This window comes from Camelus ferus, chromosome 19, assembly GCF_009834535.1.
Source record: "Camelus ferus isolate YT-003-E chromosome 19, BCGSAC_Cfer_1.0, whole genome shotgun sequence".
Classification (NCBI taxonomy): Eukaryota; Metazoa; Chordata; class Mammalia; order Artiodactyla; family Camelidae; genus Camelus; species Camelus ferus.
The window spans coordinates 23674367-23699027 of record NC_045714.1 but is presented as its reverse complement, the minus strand read 5'-3'; the positions used below and the strand labels follow the sequence as shown (position 1 = coordinate 23699027).

Below are 24661 nucleotides of genomic sequence, written 5' to 3'. Positions count from 1 at the left end.
CAGGGGGCGTGTCTCTGAGGGGAAACAAAACGGAACTGAGAGATGGGCTGCTCTGTCTGCCTGAGATAAGAACTCTACAGCAAGTTCCACTGGGGAGTTTTTAAGGTAGAATCATGCTGGGGAGGGTGAAAATTGAGGACTCTCACAATCCCTGCTGCCTCGCACATTCACATTTCTCTTCTTCCAGCCTCCAGACACTACAGCTGCCAGCTCTATGAATATTCATTTTGAACATGATATTACTAACAGTCAATCTTTATTATACACTTGCTATGATATATAATCATCTCTTTTTCATACAACTTGGTTTCCTTGGAACTAATGATTCCTCATTTTTTTTCATTTGATTAAATTCACAGATTACTTGATGAAAATTAAAAATTTAGGAGGATGGGGTATAGCTCAGTGGTAGAGCATGTGCTTAGCTTGTGCAAGGTCCTGGGTTTAATCCTCAGTACCTCTATTTAAAAAATAATAAAAAATTAAAATAAAATTAAAAACTTTAAAAACAAGTAGTATATGGTTTTACTATTTCTTTGTTTTATGCATACATATGTGGCCATGATTTTTTTAAATAGATATATAAAACACTCATACATATATACATATTTATAACCTCACTTTTTTAGTGTAAGTCATTATTAGATTTAATCATTATCAGACATCAGTTTTTATAACAATTTCTGGTTATGTCATATCATTTCATTGTAAGAATACGTGATAGTTTATTTACTCACATTCTTCTGCATTGAACATGAGGTGGGTTTTTTTTCCAATTTCTATAATCTTTTTTTGTTGTTGTTGTTTTCTCTTTTTTTAATTGAAGTATAGTCAGTTTACAATGTTGTGTCATTTTCTGGTATACAGCATAATTTTTCAGCCATACATATACACGTATATATATTTGTTTTCATATTCTTTTTCATTACAGGTTACTATAAGATATGAATACAGTTCCCTGTGCTATACCATATATAATCTTTTTCTTACGTTTTTCCTTTTTCTCCCTTCCTTTACTGAAGTATACTTGACGTACAATATTATATGTCACAGGTGTATGATATAGCAATTCACAATTTTTAAAGGTTACACTCCGTTTCTAGTTAAAATACTGACTATATTCCCTGCGTTGTATAATATATCCTTATAACTTATTTTATACATAACAGAATTTTTTTATATTCTTAATAATGCTCATTGAGCACCCTTCTACATAAATCTTTGTCTATGTCTCTAATGACAAGTTCCAAGAAGCAGAATAAGTTTAAAGCTTTTGATCCGTGTTACTTAACTGTTCTCCAAAATTTCTGCTAGTTTACACTTATACCTACAATGTATTATGTTCATTTTACCACACACTTACCAGCAGTAATATAATATTTTTTAACTCTTTCACCAAGCAAGAGGAAGCAAATTTAACATGTACTTGTCTTAATTTGAATTTCCTTATTAGTTACGTTATATTATCTATTCATGCCTTTTGACCTTTTTTTTTTTTTCTATTGGAGTATTACATGTATTTGCGTGGTTTTTAATTTGGTAAAACTCTTCATAGATTAAGGGAACATATCCTATTGTCGTATTCATGATAAGTGTTTTTTCAGCTTAACTCTTCTGTAGTCACACTTTTGTTTTCCTTTCCCTGCACTTGGTACCTACATAGCCCTTCCCCAGTTCATGGATGGGTAAGTGTTGACCTATGTTTTCCTCTCTCTCTGAGTGGGTGGTATTACAGTTTTATTAGTAGTAATTATTTTAAGTAACCTAAAAGAGATCCTTTAGCAATACTTCTTTAAAAGCATAAGAAAGCAAGGAGGGGAAAACCTCAGGAATATAAAGATGGCTTTAAAATCAAATAACTTTCTATGTTTCTTTTAACTGAAACATTTCAACATATAAACTTTCTTCCTTAAAAAGAAGTACTATATGGATCAAAAGCAATGTAACACTTTCAGGTATATATGCTAATATAGCTTAATTTTCAGAAGTTTTTACTCACTTGTGGTCATGATGTTAGGAGGGCAAGAGGGTATCCCATGATCTACTGCCCATCTGTAGGCTCCTTCTCCAACTAAAAAGCTAATAACAGAAAAATAATTCTTTTAAAAATTCAGTGTCATCTTCTACATATTCAATAAAGTAATATAAGTAATATAGTATATCAATTGAAAAAATTTGCATATAGATACAATTCTAGCCTTACCTCAAAATAATAATATGGCTATATGCCAAAAAATTTTTCTTTTAATTTTTCCCCAAGTTAGAAATTTTACAATTGGAAACGGTACAATTTCATCTGCAATAACTAACAAGTGAAAATTGGCAAAATTCGACATAAGAAGTAAGAATGGTTGATTTCCCAGTGGCAAACATTAAGATTTATCTTGGATCAGCAGGGTTCTGTTTACATCACAAGATCTATTTAATCAGATTAAGAGTCAAAGGTTAAGTGAATGTCTTCAGATTCGGTATTCTTGCCTAGTATAACACCTGGATCTACCCAAAACGAGAGGGTTTCAGCCAGTGATGCCCAAACACAATGAGATGTGCTTACATTTCTAAGCACTGATGCAACAAAAATATATATCTGACTCGCAGAATCATTTTTTACTGTGGTAAAAGTAAAGTAGTGTGGTGTGTCCCAAAAGTAATTTTTTAAGCCACAGACTGCAAGTTTTAACATAACAAAGTGAATAAAAGGCTATGGTTAGCTAACTGTAAAAGACTTTCTTTCAAAGATTTCAAATGGCATGCAGGATAATTAACCACCCCGTTCCCCAATGCAGTAACAGCGATCAGTTACCATAAGAATCAATCATTTCATCTCCTTCCACAGCCAACTTCTTAAAGATCTCAGCCAGCTAGTAATGGACTCCTTGAACTTGTGCCTACTCATTAGATTCCTGCTCCCTACTTTTTCTTTCTGTTCTTCTAATCATTCCAACACTAAAAACTCAAAGTAACACATATTGTGGTCTTGGGATTTGATTGCTAATAAGATGACCAATGACAGATCAGAAAAACAAAATCTAAGTAGATACTCAGAAATATATCCAAATGGTTCCAATGAGAAACCAAAAGGCTAAGTCCAACAACTGTTTTCCAATATATATAAAGGCGGGGAAGGAGGGAGCATTAAAGTAAAAAAAGAGGAGAGAGCAAGCCAACAAGAATAAACAACTTTACCTCTTCAAACTTCCATTTTTAAAAAAATTCTAAAGGACTCCAAAAATAGAAAAGTTTCTCCTATCCCTGTATCAAATGAAGACCCCTGCAAAGAAAAGCTGTCACACAAAGGTCAAATGGAGGAAAAACTGAAGCAGGAACTTGGCTGTGAGTTGAGCTGTCCTGCTGGCATCTGTAGCACTTCCTTCTTCTAGAAAAAGACTTTGATACAAGAAATAACCTCTCTTCAATGTGAAGATGTAAAAGAGATATTGAACTAGTAAGTTAAATGATTGGGACATAAGTCTGGAGCTGAATCTAGTATTCTCAGCACGCCCACTGGTCATTTGGGGTTCAATCCCAATATCTGGAATCCGAAGTATTTTATAAAATATTCTTAGTTTTATTTTTCATTTCTTAATCATTCATAGGTTTAATTCTAAGTAAAATCAGTTGGTGTCATCTGCTATACAAGTTTTTAAATACTTTGGGTGTTTTACGATATTCATAGGAAGGTGAATATTTGGATGCTATCTTATGGATAAGAATACTGAATATCTGACCTTTCCATATAACAAAAATTACTTGTCTAGTAGTTCGTTATCATACAGAATGGCATAAAACTGCTTCTGAAATCATTTTAAAATGCCATAAAGCTACATGAGCTTTTACTAAAAACTATACTATCAAAAACAAAAAATCACTTTCCAGAACATGAAATTCAGTACCAATTCAAATTTATCTCAAATATTCTGTCTCTCGAAGGAGAAAGCTTTTAGAGAAGTTTCACGTCAATGCATTGGAAAACCCCATTTTTAACACATCCAGAATCTGACCATTTCTCACTACTTCCACTGCCACCACCTTGGTCTGAGCCACCATCATCTGTTACCTGGTGTTGCAATGGCTTCATCACTTCCATGCTTGCCTTGCTCTGTCCCCTGCCTCAGCCTCCTCTCAACACATCAGCCACCGACATCCTTGTAAAACCCAAGTCAGATAATGACATTCCCCTTCTCAAAATCCTGCAAAAGTTCTTGTGAGGACTCCAGCATAAAATCTGGAGCTTTCACAAGAATCTACAGGCTCTCGAGTGATCTGATCCTCTCTGCTCCCTCCTCACCTCTTCTCTTCTTCTTCTTGCCCCCTTGCTTACTCGACTCCAGCCGCTTGTAAAAACCCAAACATGCCAAGGGGGCTCCCGCCTCTTCCTTATTTCCCAAACGGCAAATTCCCCCATCTGTTTAAATATACCTCTTTGATGAGGTCTATTGAAAACTGTACCCCCACACACAGCCCTCCTCTACTCAGGATTCCCAAACCCTCTTATTCTGTCCTTTTTACATTTTTTCTTTTTTCCACCTTCTTACATACTATATTCTTTATAATTTACATATTATCCCTATTGTTTAGATTTGTCTCCCTCAAATAAACTGTAAGCTTCATAAGAGCAGAGATCTTTGTTTTTCATTGATGTTGATATATCCCAAGCACTCAGAACAGTGCCTGAAGCACACTAAGCATTAAATAAACACTGGCAAGAGATTAAACAAAATAATAAATGAGGCTGTCAGAATTCTCTAGAGGACAGCATTTTCCTTGTGCTGTGCTCCCCTTACCTTAAAGCAAATCTGAAGTAGCATATCAAACAAAAGCAGCACTCTGCTGAGACCAGCACTGAGGTGGGGTGATGAAACCCTTCAACAAGCCGGCCTGTAAGTGCTGTGGCAAGTGTCAGCACAGCCCAGCACCCGGGAAGAGCCATCCGGGCAAACGCAGTGATGTCACTGACGATCTTAAGGATGGGAACCACCCATACTCAAAGAACTGCAACACTATAATCAGTCTAAAAATGTGTAATTTGGTGATTCAGAAAGCTCTCAAAACTGCTTAAAATACATTATTCTGGATAAGAAAGATACAGGAGAAAATGAGAGCAGCTTCTTTGCACTTAAAAACAGTTCAATCTACTTTTTTTATTACTTCTTTAATTATCATAAATACACAAATTTGAAGAAAGACAAATTGGTGGCTTCTGATTACTTTAAGCATACAAACACATAAGTGTATATAAAGGAGTCTGCTCTATGTGGAAATAAGATATAACAATCAAATTAAATAACAAGGATTAAACTCTTCTTAAAAATTGCATTACAAAAATTTTCAAACATATACATTACAGAGAGGAGTGTAATGAACCCCATGGATCATCACCCCATTTCATCAATAATTAATGCATTTACATCCCTAGCCAGATTATTTGGAAGCAAATATCAAATATCATATAACTTCAAATATAAATATTTTAGCATGTAACTTAAAAAATGACTTTTTTTTAAAAACAAAAGCACAATATAACCAATTGACACCTAAAAAAATTAACAATAAATCCCTTAGTATCAAAATAGTTTATTCAATCAATGTCTTATTTCCCTAATTGTCTCATAAAATTTTTTGCCACTATTGTTACTTTGTTTCTTAAACTGTTCCGTTTGAATGGGAATCCAACAAATCCACACATATCTTCTGATTAGCTGATAGGTCTCTTATGTTTCTTTTAATCTTTAGGTTTTTAAGTTTTCTTTGCACATTCATACAATAAAAGTACTAAAATCTGAATAAATGTATGAAATACAATAGATTAATAGTATTCAAAAGTAAGCAATGTACCAAAAATTAAATGTACCTCTCAAAAAATCCAAGTGTCTAAGGAACACTTTGGCTTTCAATCATATTAAACATAAAGTAACAATGCTTTTCTAGCTTTCCCTTTTTTATCAAAAGAAACATAATTTCCAAAAATTGTGACTTATTCTGTTAGGAGTCAGTAAATTTTTTTCTGAGAGGGCCAGATAGTAAACAGTTTAGGCTTTGTGGCCAGATGACGTCTCTGTTGCAACAACTCAACTTGGCCTTGGCAGTAGACAAACAGCCACAGACAGTATGTGCCCAAATAGGGATGGCTCTGTTCCAATAAAGCTTTATTTACAAAAACAGGCAGTAGGCCAGATCTGGCCCACAGGCCATTGTTTGACGACCCCTGTTCTAGATGGTAAATAAGGCCTATTAGAGTTGCACCCTATCATGATGGGAGGAAAAAAGTTCTGAAAATATACATTTATAAATAAAATTTTAAAGCTGGAGGAAATGTGACACAGTTTATGATAGTAGTCCCATCAAATTTATGAAGATGTCAAATACTCTACTAGTCCGATCAAACGCCAGTACTTAACCAATGCCTATCATGGTGGCAATAACCAGAAAATTAAAAAACAAAAAGTTCTCAGCTAATAGAAATACCATTCTGCCTAAAGTTTTGCTCAGGATTTTTCTAACAAAGCAATAAGAGTTGATAAAAGCCTAACAAGTTTAGATAGAGCTGAAGCAGATACACTCCCTGCCTTCCTCAGCAAGGTATACAGACAAATGAACTTGTTACTTTAAAGACTTCTTAGAAAATATGCATTATATGCAATGCCTTGCTGCCCACACAGAGTGGCCTGTCTCTTCAACAGATGCCACCAGACGACTATGGTTTTTAAGCGTTCAATCTGCTTTTGATAGCTTTTCTACCCCTATGCCTGGCATACAGGAAGTAAATCATAAATTTGCTAAATGAAGGAATGGGTAAGTGAATGAATAATGAAATGGGTATGAAGAATTACTTCTTACTATTATAAAAGGATTCTACTCCCCCACTTATAAATTCTAATCTGCTGCCTCCAATGTGTTATGGAGGGACTCCATAAATTTCTAATAGCATAACAGTGATGAAGTATGCTACTCAGTTTCTTTATCTACAAAATGTGTGTTATCCTCATAAATCATCTGATGATTTTATGAGATAATGCATGCAAACCACACAAAACAGTGCCTTTCATAATGTACAAATGCAATAAATGTTAGCTATCATCATTACAGAAATTAGATAATTGGATTTATTCGGGTTGTATGTAAATAAGTGCAAAGTAAAAACATGATAAATTTGGCTTTGTTGATTTTGGATACTCCAGGAATTTTTTTTTTTTTTTAAGTACTGCAAGTATAAAGTAAACTTCCAGGTACATGAGAGATTTCTTCTTCTGGTCAAGGTGGAGTAACAGGGAATACATTTACACTCTTGCCTTAGCCAATGAAAAGAAAACCAGACAATATATAGAAAATAACAGTTTCTCAGACACTAGACAGGAGGCAAAATACGACAGTGATCCTTGAGAGAAAGGGAACAAACGAGGTAAACTTATGACTGCCCCCAGCCTACTGCCTGGAGTTTCCAGGCCACAGCGCAGGAAGAGTCCTGCAGTTTCTCTGAGCTGAAGACATAGAGCTGGGCATCCAGAAAAGCCAGGGCAGAGAACCAGAGAGGAGAGAGCAGCACAGAGGAAGGACTCTGGAAATCTGCAGAGTCCCCCTCTAGTCTTCAGCTGAGTAGAGAGCAGTGTATGTGTAGGAGGAAATTACCCAAAGCCTGGGAAAGAATAATATTAAAGTTTTAGAGGAAACAGTCCCCAAGTTCACTAAGGGTGAGGAAGAACTCTTGTCCCACCCGTCAAAATTAAAAACCTCATTCTAATTGCATCTGTTATAGTATTCAGAAGGGTTCTGCCCAACAGCAAAGCAAAATTAGCTCAAGGCTAAATGCTTCTCTGGTTGCATGTAACAAAATATAAAGCAAGACCTGAAAGGATGAAACTGTCTCTAAATAAATTAACTACATCCTAGAATTAAAATACAAAAATATCCAACACCAAATAAGGCAAAACTCACAATGCCTGGAATCCAATAAAAAATTACCAAACATGCAAAGAAGCAGGAAAATGTAACCTATAATGAGGAGAAAAATCATTTAATTGAAGACCACCCAGAAATGACAATGATGATAGAAATAGTAAACAAAGATGTTTTAAAGTTACTCTAACTCTATGTACATGCTCAAGAAGCTACAAGAAAGACTGAACATGTTAAGTAGATACATGAAAGACATTTTTTAAAGATACAAATCAAACTTCAAGAGATAAAAGCTACACTGTCAGAAATAAAAAATAAACTAGACAGGATTAACAGGTGATTAGATATTGCTGAAAAATAATTAGTAAACTTGAAAACAGCAATGGAAACTATTCAAAATGAAACAAAGAGAAAAATGAATACAAAAAGTAAACAAATTATCAGTGGTCTGTAGAACCATTACAAGAGATCAAATACACGTGTAATTGGAGTCCTGGAGGACAGAAGAGAAGGAGGGATCAGAAAAATTATCTGAAGAAATAATAGCCAAAATTTTTCCAAATCTGATGAAATATATATTCCCTACATTTCCAAGAAGCAAAATGAACCCAAACCAAAGACATTACAAGAAAAGAAAGCTAGACCAATATCTCTCATAAGAATAAATGCAAAAATTCTTTGCAAAATGTTAGCAAATTAGATCCAACAACATATAAAAAGGATAATATATTATAACCAAGTGGAGTTTATCCCAGGAATGCAATTGTTGCTTTAACAGTCAAAAATCAACTAACCACTATATTAACTGACTAAATAAGAAAAATTATAAAGTCATGTCAATACATGCAGAAAAGCACTTGGAAAGTAGAGTATCTATTCCTATTAAAAACTCTCAGCATGCTAGGAAAAAAGGGGAACTTTCTCAAGATGATAAAGAGCATCTATGATGAACCTACAGCATCCATCAGACATACCCAGAATGCTTTGAGATGACAGCATTATCACAGACTAACTTCACTTATACAAGAAGGCTGCTTCTGGACTTCCAAGTCTGTCTTACTGATCTTTTACATACCCTTATACCTAAATCAACCTGTTTTAGTTACTATAGCATTACAGTAATCATAATGGCTATTACCTTTGATCTGTTCCAAATTGTCTTGGCTATTGTTACACACTTATTCCTCCAGATAAATTTGAGAATCTGCTTGGTAAATGATATGAGGAGTGCAGGGAATGGGGTTCTGGTGGGTTTGTAGATAAACTTTAAAATAACTTTCACAGGGTCTATGCTATTTTTCTCTTTAAAAAAAATAGGCTACTTTTTTCAGGGGGAGAGAGATAACTAGGTTTATTTACTCATTATTCTTTTTATTTTTTTAATGGAGATACTAGGGATTGAACTCAGGACCTCATGCATGCTAAGTACACGCTCTACCACTGAGTATAACTTCCCCCCTATGCTATTTTTCTTGTCAACTAAAACAACTGCATTGTTTCCTCCCTACTGGGCAGGTGTCTTCAAAATTGGTTTGCTTCGATTTAATCATGCTTTATGTATAGTAGCAAATATGGGTGGAAGAAAACAATCACATTTAAATTAACATTGAGGGGAATACAAATCCAGAGACAGTATCTTTGTACCTATTACTCCCCTAAAAAGGTCTGGATAGTAGGACTCTGTGCATGTACTAAACAAACACTTAGTAAATTTTGGATTGGTGACTTTACACCAATTAAACAAAACAGCATGGTTTTAACATAAATTATGAGAAAAGTATACATTCGAATTTTTTAATCACTTTCTCTACTTTCAGAGTTATAAGTAAACATATAAATACCAAGCAAACACATATTAGAAGTGATTTCAAGAAATCAGATTTGCTTTTCCTTATCTTTGCTTTCTTGAAAACACATAATATTGGAAATTAATATTTCTTTGGAATTTTTTCATAACTGACCCTTCTAGTATCGCAATTAGACACCTGAAAAGTATATAATGAAAAGGATACCTTGAATATATTTGAGTAAAAGGTTTCAAGATTTTTCAAAACTATATTCATTTATTATCTCTGACTTGAAACTACAGTAGTCAAACAAAGTGATTCCTATGGTACCCCATCACAACTTTCAACACAGGATGTTACTGTAACCCTCACAGCCAGGCATGCTAGACACATACTGAGTATAAAGGAGTATGGAGGCATATTTGTTAGTATTGTTAGGCTTGATAACAGGATGGTGATTATATTTCACAAACAGAGAAATTTACAAAATTGTTGAGGGGTGAACTGTGATGGTGAGGATTTGCTTGAAAACAGTACAGGAAAAAAAGAGACGTGTGAGACAGAGAAAGGGCAAAACTATGGTGAATTATTAGATGAGAAGTTTACGAGGGTTCTTTACAATGTTCTCTCTACTTTTACAAATATTTGGAAAGTTCAAAGTTTTTTTTTTAATGAAAATTGTATGTTAATGCTGGAGAAAGATGTAATCATACTAATCTCAGGGTCACAATGTGTATCTCCAGAAGAGAAAAATTAAGCACTTTTATTCTAAGAACTTCTCAAAATTAAACATTAGTTTAGATTCTGGACCCAAACGTGTAAGATACTTTAAAGTTTCATAATAAAAAAGAACCCCAGTTGAGCACTAATTAACAGCAAAAGCATCTCTATAATCAACTACAAAACAGAAAATTAACTCTGATCTCTCTTCTGCTTTAATCTGTTCTATTCTGTTCCAATCGGAGCTCTATCAAGTATACAAAATGTTCCAAGATCACAGAACAAAGCATGTCTTCCTCTCAAAGGCAAGCTACTACTGGTGTGTAACCAACAGCATCAGCCTTCTGTGGATAAAAATAGCCTTCAAACACCGCATGCACCAGAGACCAAAGACCCGGGAAAGTCAAAGAACAAAGAAGTTACCAGGGAGGAATCCGGCCGGCCGAGAGCTTGCCCTTCTGCCCTTCGCACAAGAGTCTGTTCGCAACTGAGACTGGGTTCTTGATTCCTAAAAAATAAAATTGGTGCAGAATGAAGTCAGGAAGTCTTCAAGTTTCCTACTCAGTTTTGTGGCTGTTTCAATAAAACAACTTTTAAATATCTTGGAAAGCTCTTCTTTAAATATACTAATGAAAACCCTTAATGATCATAAACAATCAGGATCAAATGGACAAAAATATGAATACCTACAGGTGCAAGAAAAGAACAAATATAAAACATATATTCTTGTTTTGTCATGCGCTGCAGCAGCAAAGACTGAATTTGAAATGATATAAATTTAAATTAGGTTCCCTTTTAATAGATTTCAGAAGAGAATTTTAAAAATAAACTGAAAATTTGGCATCTATTATCAAAACCATGTATTTCCTCTAAAGAATAAACATGATTACAAACAGCTTCAAACGTACCTTGGGGAGAAAAATTAATGGCCAAAAATTTTAATTCTCACCTGCAGGAGAGACAGAATAAAGAGAAAGTCCTACAAATGGAGTAAAGGTGGGGAGAAGAGGCCAACTGTGTACAAGACTGAGCCAAAAGTGAAGTTCAGATAGTTTCCAGGAGGAAAAACAGAACATGAACTGTGGTGAGAAGACAGTGCTTATCTGGGAGGTACAACAGGACGAACAGTATGTGTTATCATGAAAAAACTGTCAGGATGACAATGACAGATACGACAGTGATGATGAAAGAAGACGGTTATAGTAACTTAGGACCCTCCATGTGCCAGGCCCAGTGCCATACCTTCCATGCATCAAATTGTTCAATGGATCTTTCAACTCTCTCACATAAGTACACCTATGAATGCTATCTAATTACTGAGAAAACATTTACACAGAGGGTGAAGTTGCCTGCCTAGGATCACATGCTGAGAATTTTAACAGAGGCAGCTAAGCTAATAAGACCATGCCCTTAACCACTAACCTATGGATTCCTCTCAGGACACTATTAATACAAAAAACAAAACAAAACAAAACAAAACCCAGTAGTGGGACATAAAGAGAATAAAAATTCAAATGAAGGTCACCAGGGTTGATTTAAAAAAAAAAAACTAGACATTTAGCTAAACACCAAAAACTTCGGTCACCAAAAAAAGAATGAAATATCAAAAGAAGGAAAAGCACAGATATCTGCACTAGCTCTTAAAATAAAATGTATTTCTGTATATGATGATTCAATATTGTAAAGACATTGGTAATTACCAAATTAACTTTTAAATTCGAAGCTATAAATTCTCCATCAAAGCTAACTCTTAAACTCATCAGGAAAGCTCTGTTAAACTTTGAAAAAAGGGAGGAAGAGATACTCACCTTACAAGATATCATTTTTTATTAGAAGGTATTGTGAGTGTGGTTTGGATACAAAATAGACAAATGTATCAACGGAATAGAATAAAGCTAAAGTTGAGACACAGACACATGAATGTGGAGATTTAAACATGATACAGACAATATTTCCAATGAGTAGGAAAAGGATGGACTGTTTATGAGAGGCAGAAAGAGCACAGAGTGATGGGAGTCAGACTGTTTTATAACTGTACCAGCTATCAGTTGATTGCTTCTCAGCTGCAATTCACCCTTGGTTGTCTGGTGGATGAAAATGGATACGGGCCCTTTGAGTATGTTTCCTCAGCCAACTGGCACACTGGCCAGCTTTGTCAGCAGAGGGCACTGGAGACGCACTGTAGGAGGAAGGGTGGCTTGCTAGCCAGGCCCCTGGAGAGCACCAGTTTCTCTTACCCTCTGGCCCACAGGATACTCTCCAGCCCTAAGTGCCTGCAGGGTGCAGCTTTCTGCAGCATTTGGACATCACATGCTTTCCCCAATTCCTGACTCATGCCACAGCAGCAGAGTGGACAGCCCAGAAGGAACAGGATGGTACCCAGATCCTCACTGATCCCCACACTCTCTCCTTAGCACCACATTCAGCAAAGTGTCCTATGGGGCTGGCTGCCTAGTGAGCCCAAAGGGCCATCTCCATCCTGCACAACAGAGGTTTAATTTCCATGGCTCCCTGTCCTTGTGTGCCCATCTACCAGCCTGAGCCCCACAGGGTTGTTTCTGCTCTTGTAGTGACTGTGGCCTGAGTAACCCTGCAGCTTCTCTGCCAAACAATAGGCTGCAACCACACCCTCTTCAGTGAGGTCTGAACCCCCTTCCAAGTTCATCCTTACTTGGGTATTCTCCCTGTGCCCTTCATATTAAGCTGCTCCTGTTTAAACTGCTGTGTGGTTTCCTTCTCCTGGTTGAACCCAGACTGATGCAGTAACCATGGACAAACTACTAAATCTCTCCTGTCTCTCAGTTTCCTCACCTGTAAAACAGGGATGAAAGTACAGACCTCATAAGGTTATTGTGAGAGCTAAATGATTTAATATACCTGAACTACTGAAGAACAATGCATGGTATGTAATAGTCACCCAATAAATGGCACTTATGATTACTATTATTCAATGGATTATATAGGGATAATCTGTTGGTCATTTCAGAAAAATATAAACAATGCATTCAAGAGGCCAATGAAAATAAATTATACATGTATTTGAAAAAAAAATATGTGACTATGCTTACAATTATGAGCAAGAGAAACCTTAAGAAATACAAAATACAAAAGCCACAAGAGGGAAAGTATTATGGTTGACAAACAAAATTTTAAATTCTAATATGATAGAGAACATTTTACACAGAGTTAAAATGCAAGCCACACAAGAGGTATAAATAGTCAGTTCATGGAGAAATGCTAATAACCTTTAAAAATATGAAATTTCATTAAATACCAATAAAATCTCATAATAAAAGAAATAAAAACTAATTGAAATGTCCTTTCTTACCTATCACAAAAATCAGAAAAGACAGAGAAGATTGTAACAAATAATAAGTAAACTAACCTAACTGACATATATGGAATATACATCCAACAACTGCAGAACACTTTCTCTTTTGAAGTTCACATGGAACATTCATCAAAATATACCATAAGCTGAGCCATAAAGCAAGCCTCAAAAAGTTTCAAGGGGTTGGAATTATTCAGAGTATGTTCTCTAATCAATGACATTAAACTGGAAGTCAATAAAGTCTCTGTGCAAATAAATTTGACAACTCATATGAAAAAGACAAATTCTATGGAAAACACACATAAGAAAAAATACAGATATTCTTAAAACTGGTTAAGGAAATTGAATCCTATTTATTTAAGACTTCCCACAAAGAAAACTCCACTAATTCAAAATAACTAATGAATTCTTCTAAACAATTAAAAAGACATCATTCCAACCGTACACAAACTCTTTCAAAGAATAGAGGAAGAAAAAAAAAATACCAACTCATTTTATGAGGCCAGCCATAAAATGATTGCAAGACCTAAAAAGAATATTGTAAAAAAGTAAAATTAAAGCCAATCTGTTATCTGAACATAGATGTCAAAATCTTAAACATCAGCAAATCAAATCCAGTGGAATATAAAAAGACAAAAAAATATATAATCAAAAAAACTTTATGCCAGAAATAAAAAGTTGGCTTAACATTCAAAAGTCAACCATAAATTTCATCATTATCTAATGAAATAAAGGAGAAAGTCATAACTCAAAGATGCAGAAAAGTACTTAATGATATTCAACACCTATTCATAATAAAAACTACCAGCAAACTAAAACTAGAAGGAAACATCCTCAATCTGGTAAAGAGCATTTATGAAATTCCTACACCGAGTAGCACACAGTACAGTGAAACATCTAATGCTCTCCTGCTAAGATCAGGAACAACAACTTTTAAAGAAACATAGGAAATTTTAAATATTAGAAAGGAAAAAAGCAAAACTTCCATGACTCAAAAATAATCTGACTGTGGACACAGAAATTACAGGAGAATCTATTTTTCTAAATGCTTGCATTAATAAGTGACATTATCACACCACTAAATACAAGGGCAATATACAAAACTCAACTGTATTTCTATGTATAAAAAATAATCAGATATTGAATATTTTAAAATATATATTTACAATGGCATCAAAAACTAAGTATCTAGAATAAATCTAATAAAAGATATACTACAAACCATAAACAATGCTGAGAAAAAAATAGTAATATTTATATAAAAGTACATGTTCCATGTTCATGAACAGGAAGAATTAATATTGTCACAATGTCCGTTGTCCATATGTGGTTCTATTCATTTAATATAATACCAATCAAAATCTCAGCAGGGTTTTACTATGGACACTGACAAATCGATTCTAAAAATTTTATGAAAATATTATAAACAGAATAGCCAATAAATCATAAAGGGAAATCATAAGGGGAAAAAAAAGTTAGAACTTTTATACTACCAGATTATCCAGATACAATATAAAACTATAGTAATCAAAACAATGTGGCACTGGCAATAGACAGATCAATGGAATAAAAGGTATAGAAATAAACCATTACACATATAGTCACCTGATCTGCCCACACAATTCTGTGAGGAAAGGACTGCCCTTTTTATTAACAATGACAATGAGCCATTTGGATATCCGTAAGAGGGAAAAAGTTAATTTCAGTTGCTAGCTCACATACACTAAAAGTAATCTGAACTTGGTAAGAAAGCTAAATGTGCAGAGTGAAAAACAACAGAACTACTAAAAAAGAATAGTATGGGCTATTTTAAAAGCTTTAGATAAGCAAAGATTTCTCAAACAAAATACAAAAAAAAAAAAAATTAACCATAACATAAAAGGTTGATAACTTAAACTTCATTAGAATTCAAAACTTCTGTTCATCAAAAGACAGGATTAAGAGAGTGACAACAGACTGGGAGGAGATATTCATAATACATGTATCTGACCAAAGGAGCTATATCAAAAACATATAAAGTATTCCAGCAATCAATAAAAAATATAATCCAATAAAAAGTATGCAAAAGACTTGAACACACACTGTACAAGGAAACCTAAATAGACAATAAGCATATGAAAAGATTCTCAATATCATTAGTCACCAGGGAAACTCAAATTAAAACAATAATACCACTACACACATATCAAAAAGGGCTAAATTTTAAAAAGAATAAAAATCCCAAACACTGGCAAGGATGTAGAAGACCTGAAATGCCTCAGACATTGCTGGTGGGAGTAGAGATTGTAGCACTACTTTTGAAAACCGTCTGACAGTAACCACTAAAGTGAAACACATATGTACTTCAACTTACCATTCCAAATCCTAGTTTATACCCAAGGGAAGTAAGTGCATATGTCTACCAAAAGACACATATGAAAATGTTCACTGGAGTTTTATTCACAACAATCAAAAACTAGAAATTATTCAAATATCCACTAAAAGGAGAACAGAGAAGTTATTATATTTCCTATTATATATCCATGCAGTAAAATGCTACTAACACGAAAGAAAAAACTACTGCGGCACAAGTTATAAATCAATCTCACAGGCCCAGCATTAAGAAAAAGAAACCAGACACAGAAGCATACAGTTCCATTCATTCGAATCTGAGGAACAGGCGAATTAGTCTATGGTACCTGAAGTCAGAATTAGAGGAAAATGAGGCGGGGAAGGGCAGGAGCAGAGAACAAGAGATATGAACTAGGAAGAGGCTTAAAAAAAAAAACCCTGGGAGTTTGGAAATATTCTATATTTTGACATGGAAATATTTTATGTCTTGATTTAGATGGTGCTTTACATGGTTATATACATCTAGAAATTCATGAAGCTTTATACTTGAAATTTGTGCCCTTCATATATATTTTGCTTTAACAAGTGAACTGCAAAATATTAGATATATCTTATATGTACTGATGTGGAAAAAGATTCCAAAGCATCCTGTTTAAAGAAAAAGAGAAAGTTTCATAATAATATGGACATTTTTTTTAATGATATGTGCAAAACTATGTTTCTACTACATATAAATATGGATAAATGCACTTTGTTTTACTGGTTAAACCTCCCAAGGAGAATTTTGGAGGGAAAGATTTGGAAAATCAAAGATAAATTTTATTTATATCATTTGAGCTTTTTAACAATAAAAACATACTCGTGTATTTCAAATAATGGCAAAATTAATAGAATATGCTAATTCCCATTTTAAATGCAATTTCTTGAGAGTATAGAGGAAAATGATTAAACTCTAACCAAAGACTTGAACATAAGCTGTTTCACTGTTTTCTTTAAAACTGTAGCTAAGATTTCATTTTAAATTCAGTAAAAGAAAAAAATGTTTGTTTTGCACACTATTCCAAGCAAGAATGGTGAAAACAACTGGGCTAAGTCTTCAGGAAGGATGAAATGGTAACATCCAGTTTTTTTTGTTTTTTTTTTTTAAAGAACAGAGCTAATGTGCTATGATGTCCACATACCACTTAGTGCTCCAACAGCTCCAAAATTCAAGGACTTTCCATCCATTATGCTGGCATCACACTCAATTTCACCCAGGAGATTTAGGTTAGATCCCATTCCTGCATTTGTAAAAGGAGAATCCTAAAAGATAAAAAACAAAAATTAAAATACCATTAGTCTTAAAGAAGAATTAATACCAGTGCTTCATAAACTCTTCAAAAACTAGAAAGGGAAAGGAAGTGTAGAGAACACTGTCCAACTCATTGTATGATACCAATACAACCCAGCTTCCAAAGCAAGACAAGGACATCATAAGGAAGGAAGACTACAGACCAATATACCTCATGACTACTGATGCCAAAATTTTCAAGGAAGCCAAATGCAGCAAAATATAAAAGGGTTATACACCATGAACAAGAGGGATTCCAGAAAAGCAAGTTTGCCTTAATATCTGAAACTCATTGCAATACATCATGTTAATAAAATAAAGAACGAAACAACAAAAACACCACAATCATATTAACAAAGAAAAAGAACTTGACAAAATCCAATAATGTTTCATGATAAAAAATATTCAACACGTTAGAAATAGAAGGAAACTTCCTTAACATGATAACAGGCATCCACAAAAGTCCAGAAACAACATTGATGGGAATGGTGAAAGACCCTCTCCCCTAGAATCAGGAACCACACAGCAATGTCCACTCTCACCGCTTCCATTCAACATCATCGTGGATACTCTGGACACGACAATTAGGCAAGAAAAGCAAACAGCATCGAGATTAGAAAGGAAGAAGTAAAATTATCTCTATATGAAGATGACATGATTTTGTATACAAAAAAAAATCCTAAAAATTTCACTATTAGAACTGATAAACAAGTTCAATGGGTTTCCAAGATGCAAGATCAATATGCAAAAATCAATTGCAATTCTATACATAAGCAATGAAAAATCTAAAAATGAAATTAAGAAAACAATTCAACTGACAACAACATCAAAAAGAATAAAATACTTAGGAATAAATTTAACAAAAAAAGTATAAGATTTGTACAGCAAAAAGTACAAAACATGTTTTAAAAAAATTAAAGACATAAATAAATGAAAGGATGACATCTACGTACATAGATCAGAAAACAGTATCTTTTAGGTGGTAATACACCCCAAACTGATCTGATTCAACATAATTCCTTATCAAATTCTAGCTGCCTTTTTTTTTTTGTAGAAATTGACAAACCAATCTTATAATTCATATGGAAATGCAACGAAATAAGAATAGTCAAAACAATTTTTAAAAGAAAAACAAACTTGGTGGGCTCACACTTTTAGATTTTATTACTTAACTACAAATTGATCATGTGATACGGACATAGAGCTAAGGATAAATACGTAAATCAATGCAACAGAATTGTCCAGAAATAAGCCTTACACTTACAGTCAATTCATCAGGGATGTCAAAACAATTCAAAAAAGAAAGGATAGTCTTTTCCATAAATGGTGCTGGGACAACTAGATATCCATTGCAAGGGGATATCTGAGAAGAAATCTCAGTCAATCCAGAAAATTGACTCTGTTCTAAGCTAAGACCAATACTACCGTAGGAAACCAGGATAATTTTGGATCAATCTAAAGATTATCAAACACTCGAAATCATCTACCAGATCTGCCAGATCCAAGGAAAACTGACCACAACATTAAGACTTTCCTAATATGAACTGGAGCAAAGGGGTCAAGGATTCGAGACCAGGGCTTTTTGTCCTAATACAGTTAGAAAATTTAATTGTCCACAGAATTTTAAAAGATTGCAGGGTAGAAAATGACAAAAGAGTTGTACAATTAAGTAGAAACTGAGGGATACAGACAAGTACTTAGAGCTCGCAGAACAGAACGGCCCATTATGAGATGAGAAAGTCAATAAGCAGGCTTCCTGAAGGATGTAAAATAAAATTCCTGCAGAGACTGTCAGGAGGCTAGAAAATTCCACTTAGTGGATATGATGTGAGCCACGTGTAGGCAGCCGTGAAGTGTTGGAGTCACAGAAGACACGTTTAGGAAAAATGGTTAGCTGGAGCCAAAAGGAGACTGCCCCCGTGCCACTCATCAGAATCCGTACTTCTCTGGGAACATGAGAAGCCATTCAAGCTTTCTGTAGAAGAAAAAGTCAAGATGAGTAAATTGGTCAAGGAAACATAAACTGGCATTCATACACTGTATGAAAAGGAAGGGGAGGGAACTGAAACCAGAGAGACCAAACTGGAGGCTTTTTTACAATGCAGGCTTGAAACATTCACCACTTCATATGAAGTGACAGCAGCAGGAAAAAGGAAGAAGAAAGAGAGAGAATAGGACTGAAACTTCCAAACTGGGAGATACATAAAACCATTAATAAGAAAAGGCATTTTGTAAGATGAAGGGAAGAGACTGCGTAATTAGGTGTGGTGAGTGTGAACAAGGCCTTCCAAGTGAGTATTCTAGCTAAATTAGTTCACAACTAAATCCTGGGAAAGAGATCACAACTAAAGAGGGACTATGGTCTGGAACAGATGAAGACTGAATTCTTGCCCTGGATTATTTCATACATTAAAAAGCATAAAAACTCAGGTCAGAAGTCTCCGTGACGCAAAACAGAGATGGTACAAGTAAGCACAAACAAATTACCAGCACACTCAAGGGATCTCAGTTTTCTTTTTCAGCTCTGCATAACCTCCTTTGTCTAATCACGTGTATCTTTCAAAGTATGTGAGAAAGGAACTGAAATGTGAGAAAAATTTAAAGCATCCATATTTAATAATTCCCAAACTACACATAAAAGATCACGACAGTATATACACCATCTCAATAACCTTTAAAGTGGGATATATCAGCTAGTAAGCACTGCAAAATTAATTTCAATATAATATAAAATTAGAAAGTAAAAACTGAATAAAGTTATTCTAAAAATGAACTCTTGCCTAATGGTTTAATTTGACATTTTAAAAATACATTTAAAAGGATATAAGATATAAACAAAAGATATCTTAGAAGCAATTTTTAAAAGTATTTCTGCTACTTCAAAATACACTTGTAACTTCAAAAGTGTGTCTACTAAACTTTGTTTCTGGCTATCAAAGCATAATAGGGACAGTGTTTGTCCTAGAAAATCAGACAAAAATACATGAAGCAGACAGACTTCATTCAATAGCCAGCACAGGACTGTGATCCTGAGAGAAAGAGACACAAATCAGGTGCCTCAACTTAATCCCTAGAGATTCTTTTTAGGCCAGAGCAAGGGAAGAGGAACCCAAAAAAAGAGCCAACATTCCTCCACAGGGAAGGAGAAAACGTTGTGCTCAAGGAGGTGGGGAAGGCTAGAATATGCAGTACAGGGTACTGTGAGGAAGCTACCACAGCCCAAGAACCTCTGGAAAAGAGTAAGCTAAACAATTTCTGGGGCTCACACAGACGTTCCCATCGGCCAGAGGGAGGATATCAGGCAAAGTCAGGAGCTGAAGTCCAGAATTGAGTCAAGTCAGCCCAAAAAAGGCGGCTACTCCAGACCAGCACTAACAGCGGTTTAAAGCAGCCTCAAAAGGATCAAAATGACTTTAACAACAGTGTCCCAGAACAAAGTCCTATAATATTTGAAAAAATACCACAATATCTAACTCTCAAAAAGTAAAATTCACAATGTTGAGTACAGTATCAAAGATGACCAGACATGCAAATGAGCAAAAACTTATGGCTCATAACCTGAAGAAATTACCAAACAAAACAGACCCAGAAATGACACAGACAGGATTAGCAAACAATTCTAATATCAATTAACAATGTTAAACTAGCTTTCATAAACACACTCTATATGTTCAAGTATGTGCAGAAGAACATGAAGTTAAGGAGGAAAGAAAAGGAAGTTACAAAAAAAAATCAAACTTCTTGAGATGAAAAATACAATAATCTAAGGTAGAAAACACTTTGGAACAAAAAACAGTTTTAATATCAGGTAAAACTAGGGAAATCTGAATAAAGTATGAACTTTTGTTAATAATAATGTGTCAATATAGGTTCATTAGATAAACAACAAGTTCATACTGTATAGCACAGGAAACTACAATCAATATCTTGTAGTAACTTATGGTGAAAAAGAATATGAAAACGATTATATGTATGTTCATGTATGACTAAAGCATTGTGCTGTACACTAGAAATTAACACAACATTGTAAACTGACTATACTTCGATAAAATACATATGTATACAATAAAAAATTATGATAAAAAGCAGATAGTAGTTGCCAGGGGCCACTGAGAGGAGGGGATCCACTGCAGACAGGCATTATGAGCTTATTCTGGAGGTGACAGAAATGTTATATTTCAAGATTGTATTGATTCTACATTATTGTATACATTTGTCAAAACTCATCAAATTGTACACTTAAAATTGGTGAATTTTATTGTATATAAATTATATTTCAATAAAACCGGCAATAAAGTATACCTATCACCTGGTATAAACTGACCTCCCCATATATTAACTTTCCCCTTATAATATACATAAGCTTTTTATTCTTTTAATTTTTTTTAATGGAGGTACTGGGGATTGAACCCAGGACCTTGTGCATGCTAAGCACACACTCTACCACTGAGATCTACCCTCCCCCAACATAAGCTGTTTAAATGGTCATTTGTTATTGATTTTCTGACTTGAATCATTTTGTAAAACTAGCAATCATTATGTCCAATCAGAAGTTAGCAATCTGTTTAAATCCTGTTGTTCCCCTATTTAAAAAGTTGCAATGGTTTCCCATCATACTTAGAATAAAATCTGAACTCCTAATTTGCAGAGTTTACAGGCCCTACATGACCTGGCCCCTCTCCCTCTCCCTTACTATGAACCAGCCACACAATCTCCTTGCAACTCCTGAGCACAAGAGGAACACACCCACCTTAGGGCTTTTATATTTTGAAATGCTAAGCTTAGTGAGTGATTATAGTAAGGGAAAGGGTCAACAAATAAAAGACTGCATGTGTGTATATAGAAACACACACATGCTTGTATGTATGTATAAATAGCTGATGCCCCATGGTCATAAGTATTAGAAAGAAGAAAACAGAGTAAGAAGGGACAATGGGGTACTTTTCTTTCAAATCCAAAACTCCCTTCTCCAACATCCTTGCCTGGATTTCTCCCCCATTTCCTTCAAGTCTCTGCTCAAGAGCCATCTAATGGGCGAGTCGGTCCTCCCCTCACTGACAGCACTTCCCCAACCTTTTTTTTCTCTTACTATCTTATTCTTCTTTATGGTACTTTTTGTTACTTGACATTATATATGATTGTCTAATTCTCCCCACAGAATGTAAGCTCCTTAAGTACAATAATTTGTATTTTGAGGTGTTGTATCCCAGTGTCTAAAGTAATGCTTAGCACACAGTAGGTACTCAATAAATATTTGAAGAATGAACGGGAGTTAATCACAAATAGATATAAACAGAATAACTGCTCAATGTGAAGGATGATCCCTGAAGCAAGTGAATGCTTATTGATTTTTGCAGGTTATTTCTACAGAGAAATGCCAGGAAAATGTAATAGAGCATTAAGAATCCAGTCTTTTCATAATTGAAACAAAAGAAATTAAATAAATTCAGGCAACAGAATTTTCAGTTTCTAAAAGATAACATTTTAAAAGCAAAATATTTTTAAGCTTATTTATAACTTTCAAAGGAGACAATGCTTTAAAAAGAAAGATCCTTTTGACTGCTTAACCCAGCAAAGACAGGGTAGGAAGGCCAAGAGGCGAGTCAGGAGCTACACCCCCACCATGATATGGAAACCCTTTCTTATTAATGAAATTTGGAAACACCAAGCCAAGGTAAAGATCTGCAAAGCATTACTCTTTCACTATAAACCACAACCTGTATTACCCATTTAATGTCCTCTGCTGAAAGCATAAAATAAAATAAGAACTGTTTGCAAGGCTATGGGGTATACTGTACCTCTGGGGATCTATTATGAGACCTCTATTAACAGCTTTTACAGATGCACACAATTTAATTTTCAAATGTTGTACAAAAACTAGACTGTCACATTATAAAATCATTTTTATATAAAATGATTTATGTTTGTCCAATTTCCAATCTTCCTTTAAGGAGAAGTTAGACATTTGCAGGAAATTGCTAATATGTTAGTACTCATACACTGCTATTCAAGGGCAAATTCAACAGAGGAATGAAATTATGTAACAATACACTTTCCTATTCAAAATGAAGTATGCTAAGATATGAAAATTATTTTAATTACTGCCTTGATTAATAAGCAGGTAGCTGTATTAATCTGAAACTGATGAGAAAGAGGGAAAAACCAAATATCTTTTGAAACAAACTATTTCTTGAATCTTTTTTAAATAGAGTAATAAAAACACGATGTATACCCCATATTGTTATAGTCTTCAAACTAACACCGGTAAAGACTTGTACAATAAACCTATCCTACCTGACGTTATCCTAAGAATTACAAATTCCCTGGTATTTCATCAACAATTCTCACTATTTATAGGATGAATGGAAGCCAGTGAAAATGTATTACCAGAAACTCATTTGGGGATTTTTTTTATTAAGCAGTTGATGAAGCTCAAATTTTTAAGAACTGGGCTGTTGAAAGATTGCCAATTTAGATTCCTCTGTGGTGGTGTAGGTTAAGATTCATTCATTCAACAAATATTTATTGGACATCTATATGCCAGGCAAATCTTTTCTGTAAAGAGCCACATATGTTATACAGTTCTGGCTTTGCAGGCCACACAGACAATTCTATAGCTACTCAACTCTGCCTTTGTAGCATGAAAAGAGCCAGAGAAAACACCCAAAAGAATAAGCATGGCTGTGTTCCAATAAAACTTTATTTACAAACACTGAAATTTGAATTTCATATAGTTTTCCAGTGTTATGAAATATTATTCTTCTTTTGACTTTTTTCCAACCATTTTGAAAAGGAAAAATCATTCTTAGTTTGCAGGTCATTCAAAAACAGGCAACAGTCCAGATTTGGCTTTCAGGCCATGGTTTACTAATCCTTGACCTAACCCCTGTAGATACAGCAGTGAACAAAACAGAAAAATATCCTTGCCCACATGGAGCCTCAATTCTAGGTAAAGAAGACAGACAATAAGAAATTAAATAAGTTAGATGGCATATTAGATAGCAGTAAATATGATGGAGAAAAGTGAAACAGGAGATGGGAAGTACTGGGCACAGTAAGAGGGCTTCTTTAAGGGGGAGACAAGAAAACCACAGGGGTAGTTACAATTTACTTTTCCTTTTTCTTTCTTTTGATGTAATTTCAGACTTACAGAGAAATGCAAAAGTAGTATAGTATTCACAATATATGAAGAACTCCTATAACTTTCAATGACAATAACCAAAAAAAACTCAATTTAAAAATGAGCAAAGGACTTGAATAGATGTCAAT

General features: G+C 34.5%; 1 protein-coding gene across 6 annotated transcripts in view; it reads right to left on the bottom strand.

The window, feature by feature from the left end:
* Positions 1-24661, bottom strand: part of TASP1 (taspase 1) — a 261474-nt gene that overhangs the window by 207422 nt on the left and 29391 nt on the right. For all 6 annotated transcript variants that reach the window (XR_004313102.1, XR_004313103.1, XM_032461813.1 and 3 more), the window contains 3 exons: positions 17244-17364; positions 10824-10908; positions 2000-2079 (listed from right to left, as the gene is read on the bottom strand). Coding sequence is in view for 4 of the 6 variants with exons in the window: in XM_032461813.1 (XP_032317704.1) it covers positions 2000-2079; positions 10824-10908; positions 17244-17364 (286 nt within the window). In the remaining 2 variants the exon portion in view is untranslated. The remainder of the gene's footprint in view (positions 1-1999; positions 2080-10823; positions 10909-17243; positions 17365-24661) is intronic.